Source organism: Oculina patagonica, chromosome 13, assembly GCF_052425735.1.
Source record: "Oculina patagonica isolate OP01 chromosome 13, crgOcupat, whole genome shotgun sequence".
In the NCBI taxonomy this organism is placed as follows: Eukaryota; Metazoa; Cnidaria; class Anthozoa; order Scleractinia; family Oculinidae; genus Oculina; species Oculina patagonica.
In genome coordinates this window covers 21,451,255-21,479,104 of record NC_135770.1, presented here as the reverse complement: position 1 = coordinate 21,479,104, position 27,850 = coordinate 21,451,255, and the positions used below count along the sequence as shown (strand labels likewise).

The following is a 27,850-nucleotide window of genomic DNA, read 5'->3' as shown; positions in this document are numbered from 1 at the left end:
GTGGTCGATGGAATTTTTGACCATGAAATTAACGTAACCTTTGATAGGTTATGGCGTAACTTCTATGAATTTCTATAGAATCAACCACATTTTTCCAAGATCTGCACTCTTGTAGACCATAGGAATAACGTCGTAAAAAGTTCGAAACTGAGGTAAAACAACTAGTAGCAGGCAAGTGGTGAATGTAGACCATGAGAAGTGAGGCCGATTTCTTGGGTAGACTTCACTTTAAAGGTTTGGAGAACTGTTAACGATTTCTTGAGGATAAATACAACAAAATTAAGCACTGTATAAAGGTGACAAAATTACAGTTTGGGAATAAAATTCTCACATGTAGACTTGACTGATTATATGCTTACCAGTGTAGAGAGTGTTTAGTAAAGGAATTACCTATAAACACCAAACTACTCACTGACAGGAATTTTGTTAAAACCGTCTTCGAGTAATTACAAATGAACCTTGGTATTTTGCTTTACAATTTTTCACCTTGTTCAACGTATCTTAATTTCACTGAAAACAATGGTATCGTTTGAGATGTGCCATGAGTCCCACTTGGGCCCCGTCTGGCGGTTTAAATTTCCGCACCCACAATCGTTGTACCACCAGCCCGCATTATCTTCCACTGCACAGTTTTTACTAGGTTCTTTGTCGTTATCTGAGTCTTTCGTCGTGAAAGACTGCCACGACGAGTCACTGCCGCAACCCGGGATGTTGCCCAAATAACCCTGTATTTTCATGCGGTACTTGTCGTTTGGCCCATCCACCGTGACTTGGAAAAACATTCCGAATCCAGCCTTGTTTTTAAGCATTTTAAGGTCAATCCTGGGGGTACGAGCCGTATTCATGAGTTCGTGAATGATTTTATTTCCGAGCCAAAACTCGCCTTGAGGATTTCCGAAGCCGTTTTCATACTCGACCCAGTTCCTGTCGAACGGCAGCGAAAAAGGACTGGTGCGCCTCTGAATGATTGTCCAGCCCCCTCCGTCCGTTTGTTGATCACAGAACACTTGGACCGAGCCGATGTTGGTTAGATGGATTTGGTGCAAACCGTCTAAGTTTTTGCCTGCCAGTTTAAGGGCTTGGCAACTCTCCGCTAAGAGGGAAGTAAAAATTCAAGGAAGCTAAGAGGGGGTTTGTTTGCTTTCTAAGAGTGGTTTTCAATTGAGTGTCAAAAGATATCAAAAGTCACTTGCACTTGCTTAGCTTGCTTTTGAATTCTGTCTTCTGTGATTAGTTTTAGGGCGGTTTTCACTTGAGTGCCCAAAGTAAATTGCGTTTGCTTTGGTTTTGCACTACCACGCTTAGTGATTGGCTTAAAAATTTCGCGCCACTTTCAGTCAGCCAATCAGAACTAAAACCAAAATCAATCGTGACTCGCTCGCGCACGTTTTCCCGCGCTTCGTGCCAGCTACATATATTTGCTTCGAGTTTTGATTGGTTCACTGGATTGTCTGTGTCCTTTGTGATTGGCCAGAGTAATTACTTTGGTTTTGGTTTTACGACACTCAAATGAAAACTGCTCTAAATATTCGAACCGCTTTCTTAACTAATTAGAGGTAAAACCAAAACCAACCGTCACTCCCTTTACATGGCTTCCTGTGCTTTGCGCCGGCTACACGTATTTGCTTCGTGTTTTGATTGGTTCACTGGCTTGTCTATGCCCTTTAATTGTGATTGGCTAGAGTGATTACTTTGGTGTTACGAAACTGATATTGAACAGTATTGGTGACTCATTTTTCGCAGCAAGAATGCTTCTTGCCGTGTACATATCGTAAAATACTGGATTTAAGTCCTCCCGGTTTTGTCCTCCCCGCCCCCTTCTCGGTTATAGTCCCCTCCGTCTAGCTGCTATTCCGGTTATTCCAGCCCCTGAACTGTATCTTACCCTTCCTATATAGGGGTTAAACCCAGACTGGCAGGTCATTACGAGACGGTTTTTTATGCCACTCATTAGCCCCTCCCCGGCTCCCCTTCCGGATATATTCCGACCCCCATTTATAAGTCCATTCAAAACGTCTTACGAAATATTGTTTAAGTTTACAACCGGCATCCCACTGAATCTTAGATTCATGGTCTCACCGTTTTCGCAGATTTTGCCGTGAAATCTATCTCGGCAGCTACAGTTGTAACCGTCAGTGGTGTTTGCACATTTGGCGTTATTTTTGCAAGGATTGTTGGCACAGGAAGCTGGAATTTAAAGGTAGATACCGGTAGTCAGATAAATGCACGAAAATTAATGAGAGATTTTCAATCGGGCGCAAGTCTGATTTATAATACGGGGTTCTAATATTATACAATTTATAATTCATTCTCCCTGTTTTTTTAGGTGTCGTTTTCTTTGCGTATGTCTTGAAGGAAAACGAACGACCCCATGTGATATTGTGTACGATCAATAGGGACGGTAGAAACGAGTTGGACTACAGGGAAAGAAGCATGTGACTTCAAATTTGTCGGGACCAAGAGAGTCAAAAACTATGTTCACAATTCGCAAAAAAGTCAAGAGACGCAAGAGAAGGAGATACGAGACAAGACACGAACCACGAGAGACGAGATAAGAAACGAGATAAAAGACAATCAAGACAAGGGAATAGAAACGAGACAAGACAAGACACGAACCACGAGACACAAGATAAGAAACGAACCACGCAACAAGAGATAAGACACGAGATAAAAGACAAGGGAATAGAACGAGACAAGACAAGACAAGACACGAACCACGAGATACGACACGAACCACGAGAGACGAGATAAGAAACGAACCACGTAACAAGAGATAAGACACGAGATAAAAGACAAGGGAATAGAACGAGACAAGACAAGACAAGACAAGACAAGACAAGACACGAACCACGAGATACGACACGAACTACGAGAGACGAGATAAGAAACGAACCACGTAACAAGAGATAAGACACACGATAAAAGACAAGGGAATAGAACGAGACAAGACAAGACAAGACACGAACCACGAGATACGACACGAATCACGAGAGACGAGATAAGAAACAAACCACGTAACAAGAGATAAGACACGAGATAAAAGACAAGGGAATAGAAACGAGACAAGACAAGACACGAACCACGAGACACGAGACAAGACACGAACCATGAGACACGAGATAAGAAACGAACCACGCGACACGAGATAAAAGGCAAGGGAATAGAAACGAGTCAAGACAAGACACGAACCACGAGATACGAGACAAGACACGAACCACGAGAGACGAGATAAAACACGAACCACGTGACACGAGATACGACACGAGATACGACACTAGATAAAAGACAAGGGAATAGAAACGAGACAAGACACGAGACAAGGCACGATCCACCCCGAACGACGAGACACGAGTCAAGACACGAACCGCGCGACACGAGACACGAGACAAGAAACGAGATACGAGACAAGTCACGAATCAAGACAAGATACGAGACACTTGACAAGACTTTAGACAAGTCACGAGAACCCAGATAAAACACGAAACACAAGACATGATACAAGACACGAGACAAGGAACAAGACGCAAGACACTGAAGACCCGAACAACGAGAAAGACTCTAGGTAAGACACGGGACAAGTTACGAAGCGCGATGCATAGGCGTACGGGCACCTTCGGACCTGGGGGGGCGGAAACCTTATTGCCCGAAAAAAAATGACATGCGTTGAAAGCGAATTAGAGAGGCATATAGAATGGTTAACATAACGTGCATTGAAATAGTTGTGCACCTTGCCTACTTAAAGTTCTCTAATTAATTTCGTGGCGTTGTCCGTAGATGTCAATGCACAACCTCGTTCCCAGCGTCTCTCATCTTCCCGCCCCCAATGCACTGAATATTTTTTCTTCGGAAATATTGTATTTATTCACTCTAGTTCAGAAAAAAGTTAAAGTATTTTTGGGGAGCCAATTTACATTGTTTACGCCCACTTGAAAGTTATAGAAAAGTGGTTGAAACATTCAGGCGTAAACATTTCGTTGAAAGTTTTAGGCTAGCCATGCCATTAGAACTAACTAAACGTTTGGGTCAAAAGCATTATCAGAGCATTAGCTTCATCACATTTGTAACAGCTTTGTTTCAAAGTCTTACACTGGATCCACCATGCGCAAACTCTCAAGCTATGGAAAATCCTAACTTCTGGTCGCCCTCGCCAATTTCCCACTCACTTCAAAATGATTACAACTGAATCAAACTGAGGGGTCAGGCAGAACTTTCGAGAAAAATCGAACATCATTATAGCAATTTGCGTGAGGAAACGAAAGCAGACAAGATATGGTATGCGGTATGAGAAATTTAGACTTCTGAACCACAAAGTTTGGTATATTTCCAATACTTTTCTGCTGATGTAATTCGTTTTGAACATAACTTTGAGATTTGTCGGCTTGTTTTCAATTTTTTCTCTGGCTTATTGCCCGAATTCTGAGCATTTTGCCCGAAAAATTTCGGCACTGGGGGGGCTGCAGCCCCCCTCGCCCCCCCGCCTCGTACGCCTATGTGCAAGACACAAGACAAGTCAAGAGACAAGACACAATACAAGACACGAGACGCGAGACAAGACACAAAGCAAGGAAAGAGACGTTAGATGATACAAAATACAGGACAAAACACAAGACAAAGAACGAGACGCGAGACAAGTTTCATGACAAGACACGAACCACGAGACGACGCACGAGACAAGGAACGAGACAAGACAGGGCATGAGACAAGGCACGTGACAAGACATGAGACAAGACACAAAACGAGACAAGACACAAGACAAGGCACAAGACGAGACACAAGACGAGACAAGGCATGAGACAAGACACAAGACGAGACAAGACACAAGACAAGGCACAAGACGAGACACAAGACGAGACAAGGCATGAGACAAGACACAAAACGAGACAAGACACAAGACAAGGCACAAGACGAGACACAAGACGAGACAAGGCATGAGACAAGACACAAGACGAGACAAGGCATGAGACAAGACACAAGACGAGACAAGGCATGAGACAAGACACAAGACGAGACAAGGCATGAGACAAGACACAAGACGAGACAAGGCATGAGACAAGACACAAGACGAGACAAGGCACGAGACAAGGTACGTGACAAGATATGATACAAGACACAAGACGAGACGAGACACTAGACAAGACACAAGACGTGACAAGGCACAAGACAAGGCACAAGACGAGACACAAGACGAGACAAGACACCAGGCGAGACCAGGCACGAGACAAGGCACGTGACAAGGCACGAGACAAGGCACGAGACAAGACACAAGGCGAGACAAGGCACGAGACAAGACACGAGACAAGGGACGAGCCGGACAAGACACCAGGCGAGACAAGGCACGAGACAAGGCACGAGACAAGGTACGTGACAAGACATGATACAAGACACAAGACGCTACAAGGCACTAGACAAGGCACGTGACAAGGCACGAGACAAGACACAAGACGAGACAAGGCACGAGACAAGACACGAGACAAGGGACGAGCCGGACAAGACACCAGGCGAGACAAGGCACGAGACAAGACACAAGACGTGACAAGGCACGTGACAAGACATGAGACAAGGCACGTGACAAGACACGAGACAAGACACGTGACAAGACATGAGACAAGACACGAAACAAGACACGTGACGCAAGATATGAGACACGAGACAATACAAGAAACGAGACGTAAGGTAATGGCTTGAAATTTTCTTTACGTACCCATGCAGGTATGCCCGTCGCCGTGAAATCCATCTTTGCAAATGCATTTATACGTTTTCCCGTTGCTGGTGCATAGACCATTCTCATCACATTTGTGACCCCTCGTAGTACACTCGTCTATTTCTAAACGAATGTAAGGAATTACAGTATGTAAAGGCTTGTTTACTGGGCATAAAGCACGAGCACAAACACAAACACGATTATCAAATTATGCTGTCCTCATAAGTAATAAGCATAAGCATAACAACAAGAAAACAAAACAGTTCGTTTTGTTGTTCTATAACTGAAGTCCCGTCCACACTGACCCGGGTAAATTTAAAAACGGAGAAATTTGAAAACGCTGCGTAAAATGTTTTCCGTCCACATTAACCCGGGTAAATTTGAAAACGTTACGCTTCATTGGTGAGCGTTTTTTAAAAGCTCCGTTTTCGAAGACCGAAAACGCCAGTTCCTAACCGGGAAAAAAAACGATGCGTTTTCAAATTTACCCAGATCAGTGTGGACGGGGCCTGACATTAGTTTTATACTTTTGTAAAAATAATATTTTGTGTGGCCGGCCGGAAATTTTGTCCCCGCAAAATATGTCGCTAAAAATAGGCGAAAACACTTACCGCAAGAAAATTAATAGAGTTGAAGTCTGTCACAGGAATAGAATACAATTGTGTTAGCCTCACCTGTTTCGCAGTGTTCTCCTGTATAACCAGCTTGGCAAAGACAAATGTATCTCTTGTCGGTGAATCCGTTCAGGCATGTGGCATTATGAAGGCATGGGTCACTATTGCATTGGTTCTGATAAGATGAAAGAATGTCTTTTCAGTATATTTTTTTACTTAACTCTTTAAGATCAAAACTAAAACGCAAGATGCCATCGACTTTAACTTCTAACCTTAGTGGCCCAATAAAGAAATCCTTCTTGTGGTTTGAGGTCGTCAGGGTGTCGAATGTGGTCAGAGTTGCTTAGCTGGCATAGACTGACGCCGTCGCTTGAATGCAGGCCGATGTTGATAGACACACATGTACTTTCCGCGCCGCATAAAACTCTACATTCAAAACGTACGTCATCAATTCCCATCTACACAGAGATGTTTTCAATTACGTGACCTTGCAAAGCAAATCCGTCCACTGGTTTCGGAAACCTAAGAGTGCGGCAGCCAAGACCTGCAAATAATGGCAATCAATATTTTAATTCACAACGACATCATTATTATCAAGACAGCACCTAATGAGAAGTACGTTAAACACATTAAAAGACCTCATTATTCAAACCAGTTTATGACCAATTTGGCTGAAAAAAAGTTTATTCCAATCAAATTTTATACTTTTTCATGATATTTTTAATAGTTTTGTGTTTCACTCTCTTGGGAAATTCATTGAAATTTGACGGAAACAATTATTTAAAGTCCTTTTAATTTTCGACAGCGGGCATATAGAGCATTGATAAAGCAGTGACATGAGATTTAAAAAATCAAGACACGAGGCACCTCCTTCATTTCCCACAGCAGGGACGAGGGCTTTGATTGATCTTCTCACCTTCCCTCCTATTTTTTGCACACCATCATGATGCCAAATCAAATGATTTTGGTCGACCTCGCAAAAATTGACATAAAGAAACTTTTAACTTAGCTAGTAGAGACAGTTTACTCACCATGGTGGTCCGCAACCACCGAACAGTGAAGCCAGCCTCCCCAAAGGACAAATACCAAAAGCAAAGAAAGAGCTGGAAAAGATCGACAGCCCTTTAATCCTCGAAGCCTCGTCAGCTTTGCAGAATCGGTCATTTTCGGTGGATGGCCCTTTGAAAGCGCTTGTTCGAAACACAACTCTACTCGGGGGCGTGAGTTGCAGGATGTATGTATCTGTTTATCAAAACATGGAGCAATAAGTGACCGCGGTAGTCAGATGTTTTTAACAGATAAATGCGTAACTCTTTATTCAATTTAAAATCATTTTTGCAATGCCTGCATGTAAGAAATAAGATAATGACAACATCACTGACTCACATCTAAAACTGCTGATGGGAAATAAAGTTACAGGCTTTTTCGTCAAAACGCTTTAGACTCTGAACAACGTATGATGTGCGAACTAATACGGAGCACTATGTTACAGCTAATTAAAGCCTATATGACGAACGTTGTTATTGACATAAAACTGCAAATTGTTTCAGTAAACAGTACCTTATGTTAAAATTAAAACTGTAAATTAAGAATTTTTTTGTCGGTGGTATCTTCAAATTTTCTCTCCTCTGCATACTTTTATTTTTGTTTTTTGTTAAGTGATCAAAATTTTTAAATTTTTAAATCTCTCATTCTTTGGGGCAAGGAAACCCTTAAATGTGAATTACAACAGAAGGAGAGATCTAACGGGTGTTTTGAAACGAACAAATATACACAGCCAGGTTTTGTTTCTCCTTACGTTTGTTTCCGCATTGGAGCAGATATCAAAGCTAATACGATCCGCCAAAATCCGCCGACAGAATATAAACAGAGCTTCAGTCCCGATTGCTAATTGGATAGTTCTAGATCTAGTTTTGAAGGTTATGTCAAGTTGAGTGACAGGCTTCGCGCACGCTATGGTTTTTAAATCAATAAAAAACACTATTCCTCTAGCTTAAGCAAAAACATATTCTCGCTTCAATAACGGAAAAATCAAGATGAAAATATCAGGGAAATTAGACATTCTCTCAATGTCATGTTCGCAGTTAACTTTTAAACCTAAATGAAGGCAATTCGTATTAATAAATTACTGGACGGAAAAGTTGAACAACATACGGTATGTTCAGTTTGTCAAATCATAAATATTAAAGGAAGCCACGAGCCAAGCGGTCCACACTGCCGGAGCTTATCCCGGTTTCCGTAGCATTAAGCGGCTAGGAATATTTCTACTCCCCCCTGAATGGGATGCTAGTCCATTGCATGCAGGGTTCCCCTCCCCAGCATTATGTCGCCGGTACCCATTTATACACCTGGGTGGAGAGAGGCACTATGAGAGTAAAGTGTTTTGCCCAAGAACACAACACAAGTGACCCCGGCCGGGGCTCGAACTCGGACCGCTCGATCCGGAGTCCGGCGCTCTAACCATTACGCCACCGCGCCTCCCAGTATAAATATTAAATGAGGGTTGAAAGTTCTTATTTCTTGTAAAATTCTCACAAAGGCGAAGAAGTATTGAGTCAAGGAGTGAGTTTTCTTAGCTGCATCTCAAGAAGGAAACGTAATTTCCATAGTTTCTTACCAGGAAAAAATATGAGGTTTTCTGCCTGTTTAAAGAGACTGAAGGAACATTTTCATAACACAGCAGGTCGACTGCAAATGAAGGTGCGGTTGGACAAAAATTTAAGAAGATTAAAACATATTGCGATACAGTGAAGCCTTATCAAAAGGGTGAAATTTAAAAGCCTTTAACATAACCGATCAATTTCTTGCCAAAAAATGGCTTTTTATTTCAGCAAATCGATTTCCAATGTCGTATAATTTTGCGTACGTTATCGGGCGTGAATTTAACAGGTTCTAAGGCGTGCGCAAAGTGGAGAAAAATGTATGGTTGTCCCACGTCTTCGGAAAAAGTTGAGTCACATTCAACTTTTTCCGCAGACGCAAACCGTCCATACCGCATTTTCTCTATTTTATTTTATGCGCGTAAAAGTGGATTTCCACTGTCGCGTAATTTTACGTGAGTTTGTAAGAAAATACAATTTGAACACATTTTATTTTATATAAAAGCAAAAGCTAAACATGAAAGGGCATTGCATTTGGGAAACACAACTGAAGCTGAAACCCGAAAACGTCTCATTTTAAAGACCTCGGACAGATCGGGAAATAACCATTTTTATACTAGCTAATAAACAAGCAATATGAAAGCTCGCTAAATGCACAAACGATAAGCATTGATCTCGAGGTAACAGTTATTTAGCGAAAATATGCCGGAAAATGGAATTAAAACAGGCGACGGATAGTGTTAACATCAGTATTGAAGTAACAGAGAAGCTAAAGTACCTTTCACGTCGGGAGAAACGGAAACAGTTTGAAATTTGAACAGCCTTCTGGTTTCGTTTTCTTCCTCGGCTTCTGGCAGGATACTGAGTTAAACTGGAAACAAATTAAAGCTAATAATTAAAACCCGCTAAACTTCGCTTGTAAATGACTGAATGCAGAAACACGAAGCAAAACTTAAAACCTACCCCAGCAAGTTTGCAGAATAAACCAGGCGGTTACCAGAAACTTAACTTGTGAGGGAAGAGGATAATTAAAACGCTTGCAAAGAGGGGAGACAGAACGGATCACCTGCAGCTGAAGAGGGTAGGGACTTTAAACTACTGGAGCACAAACTTAAAGCTAGAAGACAGTTACTTCCTTCAAAATGATGAATGCATGTTAGGTAGTCTAAGTAAATATCTCGATGAGGTTTGAAAGAACGACACTTTCTCAAACATCAGTTAACGGATAGGATCACTTGCAGCTGAGGAGGGAAGGGACTTTAAAATACAGTAAAAACCCGCAAGTAAGAACCTAACATTTAAGAACCTGTTAAGCCTAAAATTTGAAAACAGGCTCTTATTTTCTAAAATTGATTAAAAATGTTTACTTTTAGAAAAATAAGTTTGGACAAGGCTTTACTGTACATGCACACAATTTCATGTTCTGAATGATTAGTGCTTCCTTTTTTAATTAACACTAATGTGGTATGCAAATTTTATACAAATAATAGACCGAATACCACTAAAAGTGCTATTAGCAACAACGTTTATTTCTCCTCAGAAAATAAAAACCTTTTAACTAAAGGTGGTTGGTATTGGTTTTCAGCACTTTCAAGCTCTTATACTTTGACGGATCAATACATCAAATTTTTATTAGTTACTGCTACAATAATGGTATCAAATAAATACCAAATAATTGGTGAATACGTTTTGGTTATTTTATTGACGTCACTGGTTACCATAGCAACAGTATGACCTGTTAAAACACCCTTAATAAAGTGCTTATAACTCAAAAACGAGCTCGATGATCCCCATTTTTTATTATTGAACATTGATCTGCATGTTACTAAGATACAACTTTCTACAAAGTTTTAAAAACTCTATGAAGCCGTTTTAGAACCATAGACTTTACATTAGAGGTTTGGAGAACGATTTGTTGAAACACTATAAAAATTAACACAGAAAAAGGTGATGAAATGACACTTTGGGAATAAAATTCTCACATGTAAATCAGACTGATTATCTGCTTACCAATGTAGAGAGATTTAAGGGAAGGAGTTCTTTACAACCACCAAACTACTCACTGACAGTACTTTTTGTTAAAATCCTCCTGCCGTCGTTCACTTAGCAATATTGCCAAGTTACAAAAAGTCCAAAATTTCGTTGGACAAATCATTTTGGGACTAAGAAAGTATGATCATATTTCGGATGGGCTGCGATCATTGAACTGACTTCCAATTAAAGAGAGACTCATTCTAAACGATGCAACCATGATGCACAAATGCATTGACAAACTTGTTCCAGACTATCTTGTCGATATGTTTAAACTACGTTGTCATGTCCATAATAGACAAACTCGATCGTCTAGTGCCTTGGGTATGCCCTTTTACCGCCTGGCAACAGGACAACGTTCTTTTACTTACAGAGGAGCTAAACTCTGGAACTTTTTAAATAGTAACATCAAGTCTTTAAAATGCCCGAGGAATTTTAGGTTAATTTTTTACATTTAGAATATTTTCGACATATTTATTGTAATTATAATTATACTTATATTCTTAGGGAGCGTCAATAAAGTATGTAAGTATGTATGTATGTATTTACAAATTAACCTTGGTATTTTGCTTCATTCTCATCCTCAGATCAGAACCGCTTGTCCCTCTTAGCTGGCTGAGCCTGGGGCACGAGGAACAAGTGGCTCTGGGGACACATGATTTGATTGGCTAGATTTTTAAAAAGAGCATTTAAATCTAGCCAATCAAATCAACCGTAGTAAAATCCCTTACAACAAAGGGACTTTAAAACGGTTGATTTGCTAAATTTAAATTTCCTTGCTGAAGATCTAGCCAATCAAATTATGTGTTCCAAGTAGGCCTTTCTCGATTATGCTAGTAAAACTGGCATTTAATGCTACTAGAAATTCTCGCATAAAGCCAAAAAATGCTAAAATAATGCCTGATTTCCTTAAAAAATGCCAGTTGAATTCCAAAAATGCTTTGTTTTATTTTAAACAAAACGTACAAACTCTCACATTATATGCTCATCTCAACAACAGATGATACTTAATAATTGTTTGTTCATAAAAAAATAAAAAAAATAAATAAAAAAACACACACACAAGTAACACAACACAAGTACACAAGTAACACAACGCACAAACAGTCGAAACAGACAGAAAACAATCAAATTATGTAATCAAAATTGTGAAACTTTAGGATTATTTATCCTTCTGAGTTCTGAGTGCTGAAAATCTGGGTCACAGTCATGAAAAGTGACAGAAAATGCTAGCAATTCTTTTTTGAAGAAAAAACGAAAAAAATGCTCGTTTTCCCAAAAAATGCCGAAAAAAATGCTAGCATAATCGAGAAAGGCCTAGTTCCAAGAGCCATTTGTTCCTCGTCAGTGCACCAGGCTTAGCCAGCTAAGAGGGAAAAGTGGTGCTAGGGACGAGAATGGTTTCCTTTACAAAGTTTCGCCTTGTTCAACGTATCGTAATTTCACTGAAAACAATTTCATCGTTTGAGATGTACCATGAGTCCCACTTGGGCCCCGACTGACGGTTTAAATTTCCACACCCACAATCTTTGTACCACCAGCCCGCATTGTCGTCCACTGCACAGTTCTTACTAGGTTCTTTGTCGTTATCAGAGTCTTTAGTCGTGAAAAACTGCCACGACGAGTCGCCACCACAATCGCTGATGTTTCCAGAGTAACCCCATATTTTCATACGGTATTTATCGTTTGGCCCGTCAACTGTGACGTGGGAGTACTCTGCGAATCCAGCTTTGTTTTCACGCGATTTGAGTTCAATCCTGAAGGTGCGAGTCGTATTCATGAGTTCGTGAATGATTTTATTTCCGAGCCAAAACTCACTTTGAAGATTTCCAAAGCCGTTTTCATACTCGACCCAGTTTTTGTCAAACTGCAGCGCAAAAGGACTGGTGCGCCTCTGTATGATTGTCCAGCCCCCTCCGTCCGTTTGTTGATCACAGAGCACTTGGACCGAGCCAATGTTGGTTAGATGGATTTGGTGCAAGCCGTCTAAGTTTTCGCCAGCCAGTTTTAGGGCTTGGCAACTTTTCGCTAAGAGAGGAGAAAAAGTAGGTCAAGGTGACACTTAGAGCGGTTTTCAATTGAGTGTCGAAAGTAATTCCCACTTGCTTTGGTTTTGCATTATTTCTGTCTGTGATTGGTTTAAAATATTCGCGCCACCTCAACCGAGCAGAGGTACAATCAAATTAAAACCAATTAAGACTCTCTTCACGTGGTGTCCTGGGCCGGCTACATGCAATACACACTTCGAGTCTTGATTGGTTCACTGGATTGTTTGCGTCCTTTGTGATTGGCAAGAGTGGTTACTTTGGTTTTTGGTTTTACGAAACTTAATATTGAAAACCGCTCTATGAAAAAGTCAAATGTTACTGAGTTACTGGTGACGTAGTTTTCGCTGTAAGAATTAAGAATGTCTTTTGCTATGTACGTACTGTAAAATACTGGATTTGAGCCCTCCAGGTTATATGTCCTCGTATTTATAGTCCCCCCCCCCCTCTGTTTTCTAACGAATAAATACTCCGGTTTATAAGTACCCCGGGAATTAGTGCAGTCCCTGAACTTTCTCTTCTCCGCTCGTTCGCACCCTATCCCCCGTTTTCCCAGATTTTGCTGTGGATTCCGTTTCGGCAGCTACAGTTGTAACTGTCAGTGGTGTTTGCACATGTGGCGTTATTTTTCCAAGGGTTCTTAGCACAGGAAGTTGGAACTAAAAGGCAAAATACCGGTTGTCCGGTGAATGTATGAAATTTTTTTAATTAGAGATATTTTTCCTAATTACGAGCTTGTCTATTAAATACTGTTGTAATGCAGCGATGTAATCTGGGAGTGGTGGGTTTAAATCTCACGGACGTCAAAATGTATACTTTTCTAAGGACTGACTTCTTTTCTTAGGACTAACCGTTAAAAACGAAATTAGTGGGTTAGTTTTCAGCACTTCAAATTAGTCAGTCAGTCAGACAGGCAATCAGTTAGTCAAGAATTGAGACAGACACAGAAAGACAGACCGTCAGCGGTCAGTCAGACAGACAGTAAGCAGTCTGTTAGTCGGTCTATCAGACAGTCTGTCAATCAGTCTGTTAATCAGTCAGTCAGTCAGTCATTCAATCAGTCAGTTAGTCAGTCAGTCAGTCAGTCAGTCAGTCAGTCAGTCAGTCAGTCAGTCAGTCAGCCAGCCAGTCTATTCAAATAGACAGTATAATGCTTGCTTTTTAATCGCTTATTTCTTACCACTATGGACTGATGAATTTGAAAGTTTGTTTTCGCAGTGTGCTCCGGTATACCCTTCAGCACAGATACATTTGGGTGGACTGTCACATTGCTCCAGACACTTGCCACCATTATAACAAGGGCCAGATCCGCACAGTTGAGGCTGCTGAAAAAAGGAAAAAATGTGAAATTGAGGTGCAGGTATAGTAGTTTTTGTTTTTAAATTTGTTTTACAGTATATTAAAATCGACATGAAGCCAGAATGCGGACGTCTAAGACATTATAAAGTTAATTTACTAAACCCAGGGCATTATTTATCGGGGTGGGGGGAGGGCGTTGCCCCCGCCAAAAAAAATAAAAAGGCGGAGAAAACTAACTAAAAAACTAAGAAAACTAAAGGTGTGCGGCGTTTGCCCCCACAGACAAATAATCTCAGGTACGGCCCTGGAACTGGGCTGATTGCGCCGACTGACTTACCTCTAACTCAAAATAGCTAAACCCATCCATGCCAATGAAGTTCTCAAGGTTATTCTGTTTTGTCTCGTCGTTAATCTCGCACACATGTGGTAGCGATGTACTGTGATCCTGGTAGTTGAAGGAGATGCACTTGGATTCGCGCATGCACCGGTGAGCACAATCAATCGCCGAGGTGACCTGGTGCTCAGCGAACACGTGATTTATCAGCACAGCGTCTTTTAATCATAATAAAGGACAATAAATACTCCTTATTTTATACCCCCGTGCATGGACTAAATTATGATTGGTTAGTTACAAGCTTACTTAAGGCAGTCATCTTATATTTGCCAGCTTCAGCTCAAAAAATATATTTGTCACATAAAATTTGGCCATAATTTTTTTCATAACACGAGCAAATTAAAATTGTCACATAAAAACTGTTGCATTGTATATCGTGGGATATCATCCGGTTACCAGCTTAAACGATCGATATGGACCACAAAAAATTGTGCCCGCCATTTCTCGATCGTTTTGTATTATTGGGCAACTGAGACACGATCAATCGATCCGAGTGGCACCCTGCCTCCATTGAAAAATGAACGCGCAGTACCGGCGAATTATTGGGTCAATAAGACAAAATGCTGGGCCTAGCGTCCCATCCATGTATGCATGGAAGATAGACTCGCAGTAGCCTGCCATGCTACTGAAAATTATACAGAGTTAAATTCCCGCATTAATAAACAACCTATAACAAACCAGCATTAGCCTTAATACGTCAGTCAGATTACAATTTATTTCCTAGCAGTAAAGCACCTACATTGATTCGCTTACCTTGAGCTTTCTTTACGAAAAACCGCTTGCGAATACAAATGTCTTCGCTTCGTGCTGGATCACACCTTTCAGTGAGAACAACAACGGCTGCAAGCACCACTAAGAAAGTTTCCATCTCTGTCAAAAACACCAGTGAGTGTCAAGTCGCGGAGTTAAATGTCCCTCACATTGGTGCCTTAAGAAATGATGACTTACAAAATCACTCAATAAGATCAACAGACAAATCCAGGCGACACGACCGTCAGCGCTATAATAAATATGTATTTTAAACCTGTAACTAATTTCAAATGAAATTCATATCTTTTAATTTGCTGAGAGAGTTTGAGCGATTTAACCTTAAGGTTACTATGGTTAGCGGCTACTAATTTTAGCGATTTTTTCTGCATAAAATTAAGCGTTTATTTAATGTAGCAATTTTCTGAAAAGTAATAAAAAATTTAGTGATACCGTGTAAACCAGTTTTAATGAACATATAGCTAAGACGGAAATCAATGTTTAGAAAAAGAACAAGCTAACTTGAAATTGAACGAACATTTGCATAGCCCGAAAGAACAAAGTTACCGACATCCATTTTTAAAGACCTTTTCAAGTCTACTATGTTTAATGGTCTTTAATTTGTTTCTTTTGGGGCGAGAGGGGGGATACTTAATATACGAGTAATAAATTTGACCGTGACAAATTTTAGCGCGTACTAAAATTAGCGATTTTCGCCCAACTCGCTAAAATTATAGCGATAACAATAGTAAAATTAAGGTAAAGCGCACATGTATGGGGGAGGCCTATTACAATATTCCAAACAAATCATACGAGTGCTTCTATGGAAAGACAAAAGTGGTCGATAAGTAAAAAGAAAGAAAAAGAAAAAACTTACTTTCATTGATATTTAACGATAAATGATTCCTGACCAGTAGAGCAGTGTTATTTACGGATGCAGAAACGAGGCCTTTTAAATGTAAATATCAGACTGACAACCATAAAATATATTTAAAATCACACCTGCTGGACTCCAGTTATAACACCATACACAGCTGCTTCAATCACTTATGGTCGGACCTATTAGTGATGCTAAAGGAGACAATATATTGCTAGTTTACTATAACACGGTAAGACAATAACGCAGTAAGGCGTTGTTAGTCAGTCTTTTATGAATCGCTTTTAAATTTGCATAAAGTTTCGATTCTTTTTTGAGTGTGTGTGTGTGTCGCTGTGCGGTATATCGAGGAAAAGAACCTAAATTTTATTCAGTTTTCAACCTTGGAAATTGACGGCTATTGTTAGAGTTGAAGTATCACCAAACAAGAAGAGCAAAGTTTTCCTTTCATACTTTAATTATGGATCTAGCGGTTTTCTGTTGAGTTCAGCTTAAAACCATTACAAACGGAACTGTTACGAAAAGAGAGTCAACTATAAGTTCAAATTGAATTTTTGGCAAAAGTTTATTTAGATTATTTTTGTTTCAGGCTCTTGCCAACATCGTCTAAAACCAAGAAAAATAAACTACACAATGGCAATTATTGCTATAAAGCAAAACAAAAGATTTCGTTAACACTTGTATCGAAACAATAAAAAAATTCGGTTAACGAACTGGAGAGTCTTTTTTCTCTCGTTTCAAAAGCTAAACGACTTTTAAAAGCTAGTGCAAATATTGCTAACTACGCTTAGATTAGTGCCAATATCGAAAAGAATATAAAGTGTTGGTAATACTAACGAACTTATTATTCTAATTGCACATCAGTAGTAGAAATAAATTGTGGCTCCGATCCTCCAGGATTAAATGATTTGTTAATTGCTCTCCTCGCCATACCGTTTGGGACAGGCCATTATTTTTTTGGAGGGGGGGGGGGGGGGGGGGGGTGAAAATTTTCCTCTTCAAACTCTGGAGACCTATAACCCTTTTAAACTGTGGCTACAAAATTGCGACCAAAGCTATCGCGAACAGACTGGAAAACGTTTTGCCTAACTTTATACGTTTATCGGGGAGAATATCAAATTCATCAATATTGTAATCCACTATACAACGGCCGACAAAGTCCCTGGACTTTTACTTTTTCTCGATTTTGAAAACAGTAGCTACAGTAGAGTGGCCTTTCATTTAAGAACATTTAGATATTACAATTTTGGACAATCATTAATTAATTTGATTAAACTGTGCTACCACAACACAGAAAGCTGTATTCTTAATAACGTGCCGGATGGGCAAGCGATAGTTTCAAGCTAGAAAGAGGAGTGAGACAGGGCTGCCCACTTCTCCCTAACTTTCTATCTTTTAATTCTCTGTGTCGAGGTTTTAGAAGATGCCATAAGAGAAAACTAAAATGTGAAAGGCATTTTTGTGACTGTAAAAGGAAATAAAATTAGTCATGATCAGTAGACGGATGACACCACTTTAATACTAGATGGTTCCTTGGAATCCCTTTTCGCTTCTCTGCATATGTTGGATAACTTTCAACTGTTATCTGGCCTTAAATTAAATAACAACGAAACGGAAGCCCTCTGGATTGTTTTTTTTTTATTTAATGCAACTTTATTATTACACACAATGCTAATTACCGTAGTAGGTACTACAGATAATTACATAAATACATATTTACAACGGGCTATTTACAAGAGACATACTTTTCAAACAACACTTTCAAAAGGAAAAAAAGTAATTGTTAATTGTTAAATTGTTAATCCTCTGGATTGGTGCTAATGTCGGAAAAGAAGAAAAAATGTGCCCGGAAAAAAACTTAAAGTGGGTGAGAGGAAAGGCCAAAGCCCTTGGAGTAAGGTTTTCGACTAATCTTGACCTAACAGCAGAGCGGTGAGGTCAACAAAAATAAAAAAAAATAACCTTAGCTGCTGGGAGTGTCGTCGACTTACCCTTTATGGTAAAATTACTGTTCTTAAAAGTTTAATCGCGTCCCAACTGGTATACATTTTACCCCCCTCACAACTAATCACCGTGTCTTAAAGGAAAACAATAGCCTCGTCTACGATTTTTTTATGGAACGGCAAAGGCGACAAGATCAAGCGGGAAGAAATAATAAATGACTATGCAAAAGGCGTGATTGATATTAAAAAAAAACTACCTGGGTCAAAAAATATATTAATGTTAACAATCACGGGAAGTGGAAACTCTTTTTTGATTTACAACTTAGGGAAGAGCTTTTTCAGCGGCAATCACAAAAAGCGACTTGTTGAAGCATTTTAAATTATCCTATCCCTTGATCGAGTCTACAGATCATTTTCGCTCTCTGAAGCTTTGGCACAACTCTCTTTTACGGATCAATAACAAATCAATCTTCTACGAAGCATGGCTGCAAAAAGGGATTAAAAAGGTTTCGCATTTGCTAAAAGATTCAGATTCGTTCCTAACTTTTCATGAATTCAAAGAGCGCTATAAAATCATCAAAACAAATTATCTTGCTTTTTACGGGTTGTTGTCTGCCTTAAAGCTGATTTCCAGTCCGTACTGCGCAGACTCGGGGTTTGTTTTCGTTTTTGTTTTGAATTCGTTGAAACGTTACACTTCGGTGACAGCATACATGAAGTTTTTTAGTCCGCCATTACAGCTCGTTTCGTTCAAGAATTTCCGATGAGCTGAAACGTCGGTTTGAAATAGCGTCAAGGTTCTTCTACTCGTTATTATTTGTTCTGCAAGGATATCTGGCGTTAACAATGAAGAAAAAGGTAAGTTTGTCGCGTAATTTTTAGTTTTGCTTGTAAACATTGCTTCGTGGTGGGCTCACATAAACATTGCAGCCGAGATTGCGCAGTACGGACTGGAATTCATCTTTAAGCCTATCCAGACTGGGAGGAAAGGGGGCGGAAAGTACCCGCGATTCAACTAAACGCTGCCAAACTTTGCGAGTATATCTAAAATTTATCTGGGAATAATTTGGTAGGATAGGTTGTTGTGTGATCTATAACTGAAGAGACGCACGCCAAAATGGAATCTATTTGTTAAGTAGACCATAGAAATGACGTCATAAAACGTTAGAAAGTAGAACAACTAGTGGCAAACGGGTGTAATCTTGTTCCCAGGTTCTTCTACAAGAGATCTGGGAACGAGATTAAGGCGGGTGTTGAATGTAGACCATGGGAAGTGTGGCCGATTTTTTTAAATAGTCTTCAATTTAGAGGTTTGGTGAACTGTTAACGGTTTGTTGAGGATAAATGCTAAATAGAATTAAGCCTAGTAAATGGTGACGAAATGAAAGTTTGGGAATAAAATTCTTACATGTAGACCTGACTTATTATCTGCTAACCAGTGTAGAGTAATTTTAGTAAAATAATTCTTCATAACCGCCAAACTACTACAGAAATTCTGTTTTTGTCTCTCTTGTAATGCCATTGTTTACTTAGAGTAATTACAAATGAACCATAATATTTTGCTTTACAATTTTTTACCCTGCAAAGCTGGCGCCTGTTTAGTTTTTGGGCGCACATCTGGAAAACGCGGACGGTGTGAGAAATGCACGCCCAAAAGTCACGGAGGCTAACAATTTTTCATCGTGTTTAACGTATCTTAATTTCACTGAAAACAATGGCATCACTTGGGATGTACGGCCACGACTCCCACTTAGGCCCTGACTGACGGTTTAAATTTCCACACTGCCCACAAGTTTTGTACCACCAGCCCGCATTATGGTCCAATGCACAGTTTTTACTAGGTTCTGCGTCGTTATCCGAGTCTTTCGTCGTGAAGGACTGCCATGACGAGTCACTGCCGCAATCGGGGATGTTGCCAGAATAACCTTGTATTTTCATACGGTACTTGTGGTTTGGCCCGTCCACCGTGACTTGGGAGTACTCTGCGAATCCAACAATGTTTTTTCGCGTTTTGAGTTCAATCCTGAGGGTACGAGCCGTTTTCATGAGTTCGTGAATGATTTTATTTCCGAGCCAAAACTCGCCTTGAAGATTTCCGAGGCCGTTTTCATACTCGACCCAGTTCCTGTCGAACGGCAGCGAAAAAGGACTGGTGCGCCTCTGAATGATTGTCCAGCCCCCTCCGTCCGTTTGTTGATCACAGAACACTTGGACCGAGCCAATGTTGGTTAGATGGATTTGGTGCAAACCGTCTAAGTTTTCGCCTGCCAGTTTAAGGGCTTGGCAACTCTCCGCTAAGAGGGAAGGAAAAATTCAAGGAAGCTAAGAAGGAGTTTGTTTGCTTTCTAAGAGTGGTTTTCAATTGAGTGTCAAAAGATATCAAAAGTCACTTGCACTTGCTTAGCTTGCTTTTGATTTACTTCTGTCTCCTGTGATTAGTTTTAAATATTCGCACCGCTTTCTTAACTAATCAGAGGTAAAACCAAAACCAACCGTCACTCGCTTTACATGGCTTCCTGTGCTTTGCGCCGGCTACACGTATTTGCTTCGTGTTTTGATTGGTTCACTGGCTTGTCTCTGCCCTTTAATTGTGATCGGCTAGAGTGATTACTTATTGAACAGTATTGGTGACTCATTTTTCGCAACAAGAATGCTTCTTGCCGTGTACATGTCGTAAAATACTGGATTTAAGTCCTCCCGGTTTTGTCCCCCCCGCCCCCTCCCCGGTTATAGTCCCCTCCGTCTAGCTGCTATTCCGGTTATTCCAGCCCCTGAACTGTATCTTTCCCTTCCTATATAGGGGTTAAACCCAGACTGGCAGGTCATTACGAGACGGTTTTTTATGCCACTCATTAGCCCCTCCCCGGCTCCCCTTCCGGATATATTCCGACCCCCATTTATAAGTCAATTCAAAACGTCTTACGAAATATTGTTTAAGTTTACAACCGGCATCCCACTGAATCTTAGGTTCATGCATATGGTCTTACCATTTTCGCAGATTTTGCCGTGAAATCCATCTCGGCAGCTACAGTTGTAACCGTCAGTGGTGTTTGCACATTTGGCGTTATTTTTGCAAAGGTTGTTGGCACAGGAAGCTGGAATTAAAAGGTAGATACCGGTAGTCAGATAAATGCACGAAAATTAATGAGAGATTTTCAATCGGGCGCAAGTCTAATTTATAATTTATAATTTATATACGGGGTTCTAATATTATACAATTTATACTTCATTCTCCCTGTTTGTTAGGTGTCGTTTTCTTTGCGTATGTCTTGAAGGAAAACGAACGACCCCATGTGATATTGTGTACGATCAATAGGGACGGTAGAAACGAGTTAGACTACAGGGAAAGAAGCATGTGAATTCAAATTTGTCGGGACGAAGAGAGTCAAAAACTATGTTCACAATTCGCCAAAAAGTCAAGAGACGCAAGATAAGGAGATACGAGACAAGACACGAACCACAAGAGACGAGATAAGACACGAGATAAAAGACAAGGGAATAGAAACGAGACAAGACAAGACATGAACCACGAGACACAAGATAAGAAACGAACCACGTAACAAGAGATAAGACACGAGATAAAAGACAAGGGAATAGAACGAGACAAGACAAGACAAGACAAGACACGAACCACGAGAGACGAGATAAGAAACAAACTACGTAACAAGAGATAAGACACGAGATAAAAGACAAGGGAATAGAAACGAGAAAAGACAAGACACGAACCACGAGACACAAGATAAGAAACGAACCACGTAACAAGAGATAAGACACGAGATAAAAGACAAGGGAATAGAACGAGACAAGACACGAACCACGAGACAAGACACGAACCACGAGAGACGAGATAAAACACGAACCACGCGACACGAGATACGACACGAGATACGACACTAGATAAAAGACAAGGGAATAGAAACGAGACAAGACACGAGACAAGGCACGATCCACCCCGAACGACGAGACACGAGACAAGACACGAACCGCGCGACACGAGACACGAGACAAGAAACGAGATACGAGACAAGTCACGAATCAAGGCAAGATACGAGACACTAGACAAGACTTTAGACAAGTCACGAGAACCGAGATAAAACACGAGCTCGAGACACAAGACATAATACAAGACACGAGACAAGGAACAAGACGCAAGACACTGAAGACCCGAACAACAAGAAAGACTCTAGGTAAGACACGGGACAAGTTACGAAGCGCGATGCAAGACACAAGACAAGTCAAGAGACAAGACACAATACAAGACACGAGACGCGAGACAAGACACAAAGCAAGGAAAGAGACGTTAGATGATACAAAACACAGGACAAAACACAAGACAAAGAACGAGACGCGAGACAAGTTTCATGACAAGACACGAACCACGAGAGTAAGCACGAGACAAGGAACGAGACAAGACAGGGCATGAGACAAGGCACGAAACAAGACACGAGACAAGGCACGAGACAAGGCACGAGACAAGACATGAGACAAGACACAAGACGTGACAAGGCACGAGACAAGGTACGTGACAAGACATGAGACAAGACACAAGACGTGGAAAAGGCACGAGACAAGGCACGTGACAAGGCACGAGACAAGACACAAGACGTGACAAGGCACGTGACAAGACAAGAGACAAAGCACGAGACAAGACACCAGGCGAGACAAGGCGAGACAAGGCACGAGACAAGACACAAGACGTGACAAGGCACGTGACAAGACACGAGACAAAGCACGAGACAAGACACCAGGCGAGACAAGGCACGAGACAAGACACAAGACGTGACAAGGCACGTGACAAGACATGAGACAAGGCACGTGACAAGACACAAGACGTGACAAGACATGAGACAAGGCACGTGACAAGACACAAGACGTGACAAGGCACGTGACAAGACACGAGACAAAGCACGAGACAAGACACAAGGCGAGACAAGGCGAGACAAGGCACGAGACAAGACACAAGACGTGACAAGGCACGTGACAAGACATGAGACAAGGCACGTGACAAGACACGAGACAAGACACGTGACAAGACATGAGACAAGACACGAAACAAGACACGTGACGCAATATATGAGATACGAGACAACACAAGAAACGAGACGTAAGGTATTGGCTTGAAATTTTCTTTACGTACCCGTGCAGGTATGCCCGTCGCCGTGAAATCCATCTTTGCAAATGCATTTATACGTTTCCCCGTTGCTGGTGCATAGACCATTCTCATCACATTTGTGACCCCTCATAGTACACTCGTCTATTTCTAAACAAATGTAAGGAATTACAGTATGTAAAGGCTTGTTTACTGGGCATAAAGCACGAGCACAAACACAAACACGATTATCAAATTATGCTGTCCTCATAAGGAATAAGCATAAGCATAACAACAAGAAAACAAAACAGTTCGTTTTGTTGTTCTATAACTGAAGTCCCGTCCACACTGACCCGGGTAAATTTAAAAACGGAGAAATTTGAAAACGCTGCGTAAATGTTTTCCGTCCACATTAACCCGGGTAAATTTGAAAACGATACGCTTCATTGGTGAGCGTTTTTTAAAAGCTCCGTTTTCGAAGACCGAAAACGCCAGTTCCTAACCGGGGAAAAAACGATGCGTTTTCAAATTTACCCGGATCAGTGTGGACGGGGCCTGACATTAGTTTTATACTTTTGTAAAAATAACTGATTCTGTGTGGCCGGCCGGAAATTTTGTCCCCGCAAAATATGTCACTTACCGCAAGAAAATTAATAGAGTTGAAGTCTGTCACAGGAATAGAATACAATTGTGTTAGCCTTACCTATTTCGCAGTGTTCTCCTGTATAACTAGCTTGGCAAAGACAAATGTATCTCTTGTCGGTGAATCCGTTCAGACATGTGGCATTATGAACGCATGGGTCACTATTGCATGGGTTCTGATTAGATCAAGGAATGTCTTTTCAGTATATTCTTTTACTTAACTCTTTAAAATCAAAACTAAAACGCAAGATGCCATCGACTTTAACTTCCTACCTTAGTGGCCCAATAGAGAAATCCTTCTTGTGGTTTGAGGTCGTCAGGGTGTCGAATGTGGTCAGAGTTGCTTAGTTGGCATAGACTGACGCCGTCGCTTGCTGGCGGGCCGATGTTGATAGACACACATGTACTTTCCGCGCCGCATAGAACTCTACATTCCAAACGTACGTCATCAATTCCCATCTTCACAGAGATGTTTTCAATCACATGGCCTTGCAGAGCAAATCCATCCACTGGTTTCGGAAACCTAAGAGTGCGGCATACAACATGTCCAAGACCTGCAAATAATGGCAATATTCTTATTCAAAACGACATCATTATTATCAAGACACCTAATGAGAGGTATGCTAAACACATTAGAAGGCCTCATTATTCAAACCAGTTAATGACCAATTTGGCTGAAAGAAAGTGTATTCCAATTGCATTTTACACTTTTTCATGATACTTTTAATAGTTTTGTGTTGCACTCTCATGGGAAATTCATCGAAATTTGACGGAAACAATTATTTAAAGTCCTCTTTATTTTCGGCAGCGGGCATATAAAGTATTGATAAAACAGTGACATAAGTTTTAAAAATTCAAACATGAGACATGAGCGAGGCACCCCCCTTTTTTCCCACAGAAGGGACGAGAGCGTTGATTGATCTTCTCCCCTCCCCTCCTAATTTTTTGCACAGCATGCCAAATCAAATGTTGTTTGGTCGTCCTCGCAATTATTGCGTTCGACGAAGGAGAGCGCAAGCCTAATTCTGTTTTGCGTCCTGTGTCTTTTGAGTTGGTAGGCCTGTGCACTGTTATGCGGAATGAATCGAGCTGTAATGCGCGCGCAGGTGTATGGACTCCAAATCGGCCGCCCCGATTGATTTTTGCAGGGGCAAGTCTCGGCCGGGAAACTGATGCGACGATATTTTAGTCTCGTTTTTGCATTGAATCGTCCCTTTTGTCGTCTTTGGTCGCTGTTCTGCACGCGCGCTTCACGAATTCGCTAGAACATTTCGTTTGTTCGCTAGATTGTGTACTTAGTAAAACTGTTTACTTTCGTTCTCGTACAAGAATCGCCTCTTCTGTCGTCTTTGGTCGCTGAACTGCGACCAAAACTGACCGTTGCTTGTGGTCAAATAGAAAATGTTCTGAGTTGTATAGCTCAGCGGCCATTGTGCCACTTGATTATGGCTTGTGATCAAATAACGAACTTTCCGAGTTATGTAGCTCGGCGGCTGTTGAGCCACTTGATCATTACTTGCGATCAGAACACGGCGTTATCGAGTGATGAGGCTCGCATTTGCGTTAAACATTTGCACGGTGTAGACGACATCAGAGCAGATGAAGCGATCGAATACAACCGAACCATTGTTCAGTCAGATGAAGCGATCGAATACAACCGAACCATTGTTCAGTCGAGTAAATGCGGCAACGGAAGCAATCTTTTGTATAACGTGACCAAATCACGTCGTGCACAGAGTTCTGTCCAGACTTCGATAAATGATACCCACAATAATTATGATAGTAAGCTTATAAAGAGATATGAAAGAGATGTCCGTGTTGTAGCTGGAAAGAATGGCGGTAGAAGTTGTTCTGTTGCTATGATCTCTACAAATGGTTGAGAAATCTCAGGCAGTAAAAAAAGCAAAAAGCCTCAGGAAACGAGACAGAGAACCATCTCGAATTTCTGTTCGTAGAGTTACTAAATTGCTTAGAAGAAATAAATACAGAAGGAGACTTAAAAAACTACTGAAACATAATTTCCCAAGCTCCTCACGTATTAGAAATTTTTGTAGCAATTACAAAAAATGGTTTATTTTGTGTAACTCTGAACATTTTTACAGTAAATACGTTTTTTTCATAAACAAACAGAAAGAGTAAAAAAGATACAAGTATTGCACTGGTAAGCAGAAAGAGTTATCAATTGACATGCTTCAAACAAAGTCTGACTTCAGTCACAATAGCGCTTTTGGTCATATTTTCCAAAGTTCAAATTTAAAAGGAGGTACGCTTCCTGCAAATGACAGTTTTAATATGCCTTGGGTATCTGATAATGAGAGACTTTCATTAATAAGTTTAATGCCTTATGATGTTGGTGGGAGTGGAGACTGTTTTTTAGGTCAGCTTCACACCAATTGTATGGAACTGCAGAGTTGCATTTTCAAATTCGTGCTGCTGGTATTAGGCACTTGAATAATCATCCAGAATTTTATGTTGAGAGCGTTTCTGACAATAGTTGGCAAGACTACATTCAGCAAATGTCAACACCGGGATCTTGGTGTGACAATGTAATTATCCAGGCAGTAAGTATTTTTAGTTGAAAGCAAATTCTGCAATATTAATTCATACTTCAATAGATTGCTGTTTCAAGTAAAAAGTGCTTTCTATGGAATTCACATGTTGCTGCTTCAAATATAAAATAATGTTGTCTGTAGCCTTAAAGGAACAGTGCCACAGCTGCGTTTAAGTTTGAACTTTGAACTGTGTCGTTACTTTCATACTTGTGTGTTACACATAACACACATTCAAAGACAAGCAATTGTCATTCATTCTTGGAATTAATAAAGTTATTGTTCACAGTTTATTCACTATCAATGTTGTTAAATTATTCTTACAAACATTTCACCTTCCTCTTTTGTCCCATAACCAACGAATTGTACAAGAAAAAGGGGAAATCTCAGTCAACACCAAAAACTACCCTTCCTTTCAAGCCTTACTCGAACGCATTTCCCTAATCGCTGATTACTACTAGTTTACATATAAAACCTTTAACTAAGCTAACAGAGACAGTTTACTCACCATGGTGGTCCGAAACAACCGAACAGTGAAGCCAGCCTCCCCAAAGGACAAATACCAAAAGCAAAGAAAGCGCTGAAAGAGACCGACAGCCTTTCAATCCACGAAGCTTCGTCAGCATAGCAGAACCGCTCATTTTCGGTGAATATGACCCTTTGAAGGCGCGTGTTCGAAACACAACTCTACTCGGGGGCGTGAGTTGCAGGGATGTATGAGCTCACACCTGTTTATCAAACATGGAACAACAAGTGACCGCGGTAGTCAGACATTTTAACAGATAAATGCATAAATCTTCGATTTAAAATCATTTTTGCAATGCCTGCATGTAAGAAATAAGACAATGACAACATCACTGACTCACATCTAAAACGGCTGATGGGAAATAACTTTTTTCTTCAAAACGCTTTAGACTCTAAACAACGTAACATGATGTGCGAACTAATACGGAGCGCTAAGTTACAGCTAATAGCCTATATGACGGACGTTTTTATTGACATAAAACTGCAAAAAAAATTGCTTCAGTAAACCGTACCTTGTGTTAAATTAAAACAGACAATTAAGAAGTTTCTTGTCGGTGGTATCTTTAATTTTCTCTCCTCTACATACTTTTATTCTCGTTTTTAGTAAATTGATCAAAATTTTATATCTAGTGGGTTTTCGTACTGAGCTGCATCTCAAGAAGGAACCGTGTAATTTCCATAGTTTCTTACCAGGACAAATTATGAGGTTTTCTGTCTGTTAAAGGGACTGAAGGAACATTTTAGTAATAACACAGCAGGTCGACAGTAAATGAAGGTGCGGTTGGACAAAAACT

At 40.6% G+C, this 27,850-nt stretch overlaps 3 protein-coding genes across 3 annotated transcripts; all 3 read right to left on the bottom strand.

Annotated features, from left to right (window-relative positions):
- Positions 1-407: 407 nt before the first annotated feature.
- On the bottom strand, positions 408-27,137 carry LOC144637025 (ficolin-2-like). Its single transcript, XM_078496200.1, has 7 exons — positions 27,040-27,137; positions 24,448-24,536; positions 6,588-6,773; positions 6,376-6,490; positions 5,702-5,824; positions 2,080-2,187; positions 408-1,093 (listed from the first exon to the last, which is right to left on the bottom strand). Exons 3-7 carry the CDS (start codon positions 6,771-6,773, stop codon positions 492-494), a joined length of 1,134 nt encoding a protein of 377 aa, XP_078352326.1. The 5' UTR covers positions 24,448-24,536; positions 27,040-27,137; the 3' UTR covers positions 408-491.
- On the bottom strand, positions 12,282-16,359 carry LOC144636413 (ficolin-2-like). The gene is made up of 5 exons (XM_078495624.1): positions 16,309-16,359; positions 15,438-15,612; positions 14,628-14,842; positions 14,172-14,316; positions 12,282-12,974 (listed from the first exon to the last, which is right to left on the bottom strand). The coding sequence occupies exons 2-5, from the start codon at positions 15,550-15,552 to the stop codon at positions 12,373-12,375; spliced, it is 1,077 nt and encodes a 358-aa protein (XP_078351750.1). The 5' UTR covers positions 15,553-15,612; positions 16,309-16,359; the 3' UTR covers positions 12,282-12,372.
- LOC144635481 (ficolin-1-like) lies at positions 17,955-23,494 on the bottom strand. The gene is made up of 3 exons (XM_078494582.1): positions 23,389-23,494; positions 21,239-21,346; positions 17,955-20,545 (listed from the first exon to the last, which is right to left on the bottom strand). Exons 1-3 carry the CDS (start codon positions 23,492-23,494, stop codon positions 19,938-19,940), a joined length of 822 nt encoding a protein of 273 aa, XP_078350708.1. The 3' UTR covers positions 17,955-19,937.
- Positions 27,138-27,850: the final 713 nt, after the last annotated feature.